The 9,345-nt window shown below is 33.2% G+C and overlaps 1 protein-coding gene across 1 annotated transcript; it reads right to left on the minus strand.

The window, feature by feature from the left end:
• Positions 1 to 6,818: 6,818 nt before the first annotated feature.
• Positions 6,819 to 7,475, minus strand: LOC127242574 (glycine-rich protein 23-like). The gene has a single exon (XM_051262153.1). It carries the CDS (start codon positions 7,473 to 7,475, stop codon positions 6,819 to 6,821), a length of 657 nt encoding a protein of 218 aa, XP_051118110.1.
• Between the last annotated feature and the right edge of the window lie 1,870 nt (positions 7,476 to 9,345).

Raw genomic sequence — 9,345 nt, forward strand, 5'->3', positions numbered from 1 at the left:
TTAGATAGGTGTGTTGGATTTTTTTTTTATGTCATGAGTTATCCAACGCATGGTTTATTGTTGTTGAAGTGAAAGAAAATCTGTTATATTTCATATTCATCACCATCAAATATCAATTTTGCTTGTTATTGTGGGTAATGTATTATATTCTAAACTTGTTCCTGAAAGAAAATATGTTCTATTATGCAATGCAGACCTTGTATTTTCAATTCAAATTGAAAAAAAAATATTGTCATTGTTATTGGCCAACATCATATCCAAAACATATGGAATAAGACAAAATTAACGCACAAAATATTCTACCAACCATACCAAACCAAAAAGTAAAAAAAAAAAAACCACTATCCCTACCCAACATGAAACGCAAAGGCCAATAATTTCATACATTAATTTCCTTTTTCTCGGTCTTCTCTTGTGGTGTTGTCAGTAGGAGTTGATGAACCTTCTATTTTTCTTGGTTGGTACGAGAATCGTAGGTTATGCAACATACCGCCAAAAGAAGATGTCTTTCGATTGGTACTAGTCTCCCCTATGCGTGTTAAGCCAGTCATCCCTTGCATTGGAGTTGCTCCATGACTTTGAATAAATCTTCGAGTATTAGACTGTGATTGGTTTACCTTTCGAGGGGCGTTATTAAAGTGGTGCTAGAACAAAAAAAATAAAAATAAAATAAAATAATACTAACATGCATAGACATAGCTTACCAAAATTTTTTTTTGTTCACATGTATTACTGTAAAAATATTAAAACACATAATGTTACACACTATACCTCTACAGTAGGTGGATTTGACATATGTAGTGTTTGTTCTTGGGACAGTCCAATTGTCTCGCTTGAGGGCTCATTTGTGGATGGATTCTCTGCTTGCATAACTGGAGGTCTGTCAACATTAACATCTATAGTGCTGGAGTGAAATTCCTTTGTGACACCCAAAGCAGTAATTGATCTCTGAAAATAATGTCAAACAAGTTAGTTGAATGCAATATAGTGTGATTATTAAAGTAAATGATATAATAACTTGCCGTTTGGAATTTAGAATTTGGATGAGGACTATTTTTACAACTTCTCTTGTTATGTCCTTGTTGAAGACATATTGCGCATGTATGTGTTAATCCTCTCATTGATGATTTTGTGCTATCTTTCACATCATTCGCATCAGCCTTCCGTGCTTTCTTAGGCCGCCCAGTTCTTTTCTTCAATATTGGAGGACCAACCAGCCCCAAAGAAGATTCCACATAATTATGCATTCCAGGTACAGGATTTATCATATGGTTGTAGACTTTCATATATAAATCCTTGCTGAAATATGGATCCACATACAACAATGGATCTTGTCTATGCATACTTAATGCAGACATGGCATGAGCACATGGATAGCCAACTAGTTGAAACATCCCACACGTGCAATGCTTGCTTTGAAGATGCACTACATGGTTGTTCACCCAGTGCATGATCTCGTACTTATCCTCCCCAGCCCAACAAGGATAACAATTTCTACTCACCTTTCTTTGTGCCTCGATTTTTTTCTTAATGTTTGGAAAAATTAGTCCAGTATACTTCATCATTCCTTCCCTCTTGATTTGTATCCTAGTCATGCATTTTCTTCGAATCCACTCAAACATATCAATAATTGGAAGTTCACGTGCAGGCATAATATAGTGATTCCAAGACTCACTAATATTATTAACCAATACATCGCATTTTGTTCGAGTAGGAAAGTATGCTCTGGCCCATTGATATTCTAAAATTTCTGCTAGCCACTCAAATGCATTTTTTGACTCACCAACCTCGGATCAAACTTCAAAATTTCTCGCATCGCAGATTTATGTTCACTAATATTGTATGCTGATGCAGCTTTCCAAAACAGCCTCTTCAACTCTATGCCCTTGTACTTTGACTTGAAATTATTATACATATGTCTTAAACAAAATCGATGCTCAGCATTTGGAGCATGTTTTCCGATCGCCTCAATCAAACCCTTCTGTCTGTCACTTATAAATGCCCATTCTCCATCTCTAGATTCACCTAAATCTCTCAGCAATAGATTCAGAAACCAATCCCAACTATCAAACTTTTCAATCTCCACAAACGCCATAGCAATTGGGTAAATTTTATCGTTACCATCCCTTCCAATGGCTGACAAAAGTTGTCCCTTATACATACCTTTCAAAAAACATCCATCTAATCCAATTAAAGGCCTGCATCCTTCATGAAACCCATCATTTAAGGGCTTCAGACAATAATACATCCTCTGTAGAACTAGAGGAGTCAAGCTTCTGTCAACCTTTAAAATGCACGAACTCATAGGATTATACTTCACAACAGTGTGACAATAGTCATACAACCTGGTGTATTATTCATTTATGTCACCCTTTAAAAGTTCAATTGCATGTTTTTTGGCCCGATATACCTTGTACTTACTAACCTCCACATCCACATCTCTTGTTATCTTTCGAGTTAATGAGTCAATGGTTTCAGCAGGATTATCTCTTATATATTTCAATATCCTTCTACCTAGATATCTTTATATATATATATATATATATAAAACAAATGAACAAACAAAAAATAATAAATGCAACCGTCAAGCAAAGCAAAGCTTGTATCAAATATTCAAATAAATACAATTAACACATATTTAAAAATTTCTTATAAATAAACAATGTTAAAAATATTTAAAAATTAAATAAAATATAGACAAATATCATATAACAAGTACTACAAGCAGTGATTGATCAAGCAGTACTATAAGCAGAGAAACAAAAGCACTTTGGAAAAATTATTCAATACACCCAGTGAAATAAATTTCTGCATTGGCCAAGCAGTGAAATAAACTCGTCAAGTAATACTAAAAAAATTAAATAAAAAATTAAAATAAATCACATAAAAGGTGCAGAAGAAAATATTGAATCACTTTGGCATGTAAAAAAATCAATATAGAATGCAAATAGCAACAAGACTGTGTAAGAAAAGTATCTGAAATCAGCCTGTGAGTTTGTGGTCATGTGCGCACACGTGTGTTTTTCTTTGAGTGTCTTGATTTGAAATGTTTTTCCCCTCATAATAGAAGACGCTCTGATTGACCAATCACACCCTTTTTTACATTGCGCAGTCACTACATGTTTTTCCATCTTTGAGTACTTCAAATCCCAACCTCTACGCACTGCCCAATCTTTTAAAACCTCTTTGTACTTCTCTCGTGAAGGAAACTTCATGCCAATAACCAAATCATGTTGGCCCATATGCATTGATTCATCCCACTCTCCATATATCGGCAAAGTATTTTCTTCATCTGATTGTTTTCCTCCTTCCAAATCACAATATGAATTACAATCACTGTACCATTCAGCTCCTTCTTCTGTCATACTTGATTTTGCTCGCTCTTGTTTATCCTTTCGTTTATAATTTCTTCTTTCTCGCCTCAATGAACGCACTTCTTTCAACAGTACTTTTATTTTTCCACAATTATGAGATGGCTGGTTAGTGAAGATATCATCATCATTTGGCCCTTCAAACTCTTCATACATCCAAGAGGGATCATCAGATTCCAAATCCTTCCCAATACCATCATCAAAGTCACTGTCTGTAGATAACTCATTGCATCTTTCGTAAGGAAATTCTGAAATTGTTATATGACTAAAAGTTCCAGTCATTCTCTCACCCACCTCGTCATTGCGAATACCTCCCCATCCATGCTCCATCTCATCTCCGAAGCCACCGCTAATATCGCTTACAATTTTCTGCCCACCGGCATTATCATCATTTAATGTATTTTCCTCCATACCTCCTTCTTGATTACCATATTCTCTCACATTGAGCGGTTCATATGTAGACTTCATCTCACAAGTGCAATTTTCTAACAAATAAAAAATAATTATATTTTAAAAGCATATATATATATATATAGATAAATTATATAACCTCCATATTTGCATATAAAAAAAATTGTGGGCAAGAAACTAAATCTTACCCACACCACCTTTCAAAGTATAAACTTCAAATCAAATTCATTTTTGTGTAATTTCAATCGAAAGTAGAAATCAAGATCAACAACAACCAAAATTCACAAATTAATTTATAAATGATGTACGGTGGTCCCCCGAACGTTTAGAAATTTCATTTAGTGAACTTTGCGGCCCCTCCCCAAAATTAAACAAATCGTTTCCGGTGGTCCCCAAATCAAAAGATATTATTAAAAACTAGCAGTCACTCCTTTCAAAACAGATGAAATATACAAAATTCTTTAAATAATTTAAAAAATCGAAGAACAAAAGCTATGAAACTCACAAATCAACATTCATTGGGCAAGATATTACTTACCGAAAAAGAATAGTGAAGTTCGGAATTAGGGAGAACATCGGAAATCTGAGTGACGAAACGATGAACTTGGCAGTGAACGATAGAAAATCGATAAAATCCTGCCCTAAGTTAAAGTTGGAGTGGAATATTATGAGAATGTTGAAGTCGAAGCGGAATTGGTGGGTTAGGGATATAACGATCCAAACGTGTAAATTATTAACGATGTTACGAGTTATATCTAATTGTGGAGCGTATGCAACTAAAATTAAATACAGTGTGTTTTAAGATGATTTTATTAATAGAGGAGATATTACGCTAATTTAATAAAATACAGGTAGGTAGTATATAATTTATCCTATTTTTTTTAATGCATTTTTTACCGCTATTATTTTTCGAGTGAGCTCTAGGTATTTTTTATCGGACTTTTTGTTTTATTAACTTGTGGAAAAAATTTGTAGCAAATATAACACTTGTTTTTTCTTTTTCTCCCATAAATATTATTTTTATAATATTTTTATATTTATATAATTTATTTTATAAGTGTAATTATTTGTATTATAAGAAATCAATAGAATATTTTTATTTTTTATTTATATTAAGTATTGATATAACAAATAATATTTAAATATTTATATGAAAAAGAGTCAATTTTTTTTGGAACAGAACCAGTAATATTATTTATTTTTATACAAAAACTTCACGATAAAAGTACAAAATAAAACGGCTATTTGCTCGAAGTTTTAAAGGGCGTTGGATTTTGTGTCTAGTTACTCCATGAACGATTAAAGTTAAGGATAAAAGAAAAATGTCTACTTTAAAGCATGCAATAATTGCATAAAATAATCCTCAAATTTAGTTTTTTTTACATAATTTTTACAAATATTGATAAAATTTGGGATTTATGTCACAATGAGATTTTGATGTGAAAAATACTACCATGATAAAGTCATCTCCAACCCTCAACTCCATTTTTGCAATTGTTACGGTAAAAATGCAGTTGATTTACAGTAATTGTAATTTTACTTCAACCATAAACTTAAATTTTTACTCTAAAAAGTATATTGCCTGTACATTCCTATTTTATATTATTTTATATAACTTTTCATATTTATAAATTACACCCCAACTTTAATTTATTTTTACATTAGATCCATACACATATAATTTATAAATTATTTAAAAATTACATATATAAAAATTAACATTTATAATTAATAACTATTACAAATAAAATAATTTTAAATAAATAATTAAATGCTAAAAATAAAATTATATCACTTTTAAAAAAATAAAAATTATATCACTTTTCAAACAGTAAAATTATATATCAATTTAAAAAATAAAATTTTATATTACTTTCCAAAAACTAAAATTATATCACTTTTAAAAAATAAAATTATACATTATTTTTCCAAAAAAATAAAATTACATACAACTTTTAAAATATAAAATTATATATCATCTACTATACACCAAAAAAATACCAAAAATATAAAAAATACCACAAAACTCCACTCCAAAAATGGAGTAACAAAATAGAGTAACACTGTGGATTCCTGCAAAAATGATTGGGCGGGGGGGGGGGGGGGGGGGGGGGGGGGGAGGGGGGGAGGGGGGATTTGGGGGTGGGGGTGGGTTGGAGCCCCTCCCCCATTTTTTGGTGGGTTGGAGTTCCTCTAATGTTATGTCACTTTGTCCCATGGGTATTTTAAATTGAAGAAAATTATTGTCTTACATTGCTTTGGTGACAAATTTGCTATAAGACAATAAGTATTTGCATATATATTTATGGCTTGCTTGTTTTGCCTCGAGGATGTTTTGAGAGATTGAGAGTTGTGGACTTTAAAATCGTTATTTGAGCCTATTTTGTATTCTCTCTTGATAGTGAAAATTTGCTCCTCCTTTGCCTGTGGATGTAGGTCATCTTGACCGAATCATATATCTTTTTGTCCTTCAAATATTTCGTTCTTATTTTTGTCATTGCTAAGGATCTTCAAGTATTTGTTTAAGACCATAATCCTAACGGATAAAACTTCAGACTTCGTTGGTTTTTGGTCTAATATGCATTATCATAATAAACTAAAGTGGCAAAGTGAGTAAAATTCTTGCAAAATATTGGATGTATTCTTTTTAAGTTTGGTTAGAATAGTAATTTGAATATTATATTTTGTTAAATATATATATATATTGTATATTAAGAAAAATAAAAAAAATCAAAATCAAAATTCAAAAGAACATAACTAATAGAATTTATAAAATCCACGAGAACAAGATTCATCAACTTTAGGCACCCTCAACACGTACAACACTTACATTAATAAATTGATCGATTTTCTCGTGCACATTGGACGTGGCTTTACATGCATGAAATGCATGGCCAACTTCCTTTGAAATGGTTACAATATTTTAATATTACACGCATCAATATATATATATATATATCTTACCATTACAAATATTTTTTCTTACAAAACATCGCACGTATTCATATAACCGTCAAGGTGGCTTCAAATATATAATTAGTGGCCTCCGCCACCATATCCGCCACCGGCGCCACCTCCATATCCGCCGCCAAGACCATGCCCCCATCCACCGCCCCCTAAACCACCACCTCCGCCAAGACCACCTCCACCCCCTAAACCACCACCACCCCCAAGACCACTACCACCCCCTAAACCACCACCACCCCCGAGACCACTACCACCCCCTAAACCACCCCCGCCACCAAGACCACTACCACCCCCTAAACCACCACCGCCACCAAGACCACTACCGCCACCTAATCCACCACCACCCCCAAGCCCACTACCACCCCCTAATCCACCACCGCCACCAAGACCGCCACCACCCCCTAAACCACCACCACTTCCACCACCAAGACCTATACCATGACCAAAACCTCCCCCTAGACCACTCCCACCGCCCAATCCGCCGCCACCACCAAGACCACCCCCACCACCCAAACCACCACCGGCGCCGCCGCCAAAGCCACTACCACCACCAAACCCTAACCCAAGGCCCTTCCCTAGAAAATGCCTATGCAATAAGAACTTCTTGTCTTTTAAATCTCCCTTTTCATTATTAATGTTATTATTTTCATCACAAAAAACTCCACTTTGAACAATCAAAGCCACCACTACAAAACCAACAACACTACTACGCCAAAATCCACCCATTTTTTTTTTAATATATATTTTTTTATTTCATAGAAATAAACAAACCCTGACAAATGCATGCAGAGATTAAATTTGTTATTTATAATGATGAAAAAAATAAAGGGTTAAATATAATAAATAAATAAATTTATTAAATTCACATGGTAGGTCCAATATTGCATTGCAATATTTCAACTGCCACTCTTTGGTGTAATTAAATGCTTCAACTGTCCCTCTCCTTTTTGTTTTTTAATTTTAATTTTTGTGCATTATTTATTATTCTGGGACATACATTTTATTTGACTTTAGGGTTTTTGAACTTAAATTTTAATTTATTAGATGCATGTATGTTACGGGGAAAATTGCAAATTTAATAATGTCCTTGTCGTTAATTATTACTTTTGTTCTATTTTTTTGAGATGATATAAAACAATTTTTTTTTTTTTTGTTCTTCAAGAAACAAACATAGTGATTTTTTACGAGATATGAGACTAAGATAAAACCAAGTAAATATATAAGATAAAAATAATAATTAGGCATAGATGTGAAAATCTTAAATTTTCTTTTATATATATATATATATATAGCAAGTTCACTAGCTATTTTATATGTAAAATATTATCTTCAACATCTATTCCAGTTAGAGACGGAGAAATTTCTCCAACATACCAAAATATCGATTTATCGTACCGTATTGTGTCGAAAATATCGAAAATTTCGGTATACCGAAAATTTCGGTACGGTATGGATATCGTACCGAAGTTTTCGGTACGGTATCGGTATGAATTTTCGAAAAGTTCGGTATTTCGGTATGATACCGATATTATTTTTATTAAATAATTTAATTATTAATATAAATAATAATTATTAATTTTTTTTTTTAATCATAACAAAAATATATGTAAACTATTAAAAATTTATTGATTTTTTCATAATATTTTTGTGGCGGAGAATAGTGATTTTTATTAATTTTTTTTAATTATTTTGAAATTTAAAATTATATTTTCGGTATAATCGGTATATACCGGTATTTACCAAAATTAAAATTTTCGGTATAAGCGGTATATACCGGTACCGAAAATTTTTGTTAGAAATTTTGGGGGAAAATAATGAGATTGTCTTTTTATCGTCAAAATAAGGAGCCTATATATAGGTCATACAAAACAGACTCGATAGACTCAAATTTAAGTAATCTAATCTATGAATAAGATCAAATCTAGATATAAATCTACTAAATTTAAAACTGAATATCTGAAATATCTCAACATTCCCCCTCAAACTCAAGTGGTATAACAGAAACCAACTTGAGTTTGATGAGAAATTTGAATATAAACGCAAAAAGAAAACATAAATAAAATTAGCAATTGACTCTCCACCACTGGAGCAAAAAATAAAATGACTCTCCACCGGAGTCGAAAAATATATGACTCTCCACATGAGCAAAAAACGAGATGACTCCACAGGAGCCGAAAACGAGATGACTCAACCGGAGCCGAAAACGAGATGACTCCACCGGAGTCGAAAACGACATGACTCCACCGAAGCCGAATACGATATGACTCTCCACCGAAGCCGAAAACAAGATGACTTTACCGGAGCCGAAAACGAGATGACTCAACCGGAGCCAAAAACGACATGACTCCACCGGAACCGAAAACGAGATGACTCCACTTGAGCCGAAAACCACATGACTCCACCGGAGCCAAAAACCACATAACTCCGGAGGCGAAAACTAGATGACTCCACCGGAGCAAAAAACGATACAACTCCACTGGAGCCGAAAACGACAGAACTCCACCGGAGCCGAAAATGAGATTATCGAAAACGAGATGACTCCACCGGAGCAAAAATGCAGGCAACAGACAAACAACAGACATATGACAGATCTAAG

Source organism: Andrographis paniculata, unplaced genomic scaffold, assembly GCF_009805555.1.
Source record: "Andrographis paniculata isolate CXL003 unplaced genomic scaffold, ASM980555v1 Contig87END, whole genome shotgun sequence".
NCBI classification, from domain to species: Eukaryota; Viridiplantae; Streptophyta; class Magnoliopsida; order Lamiales; family Acanthaceae; genus Andrographis; species Andrographis paniculata.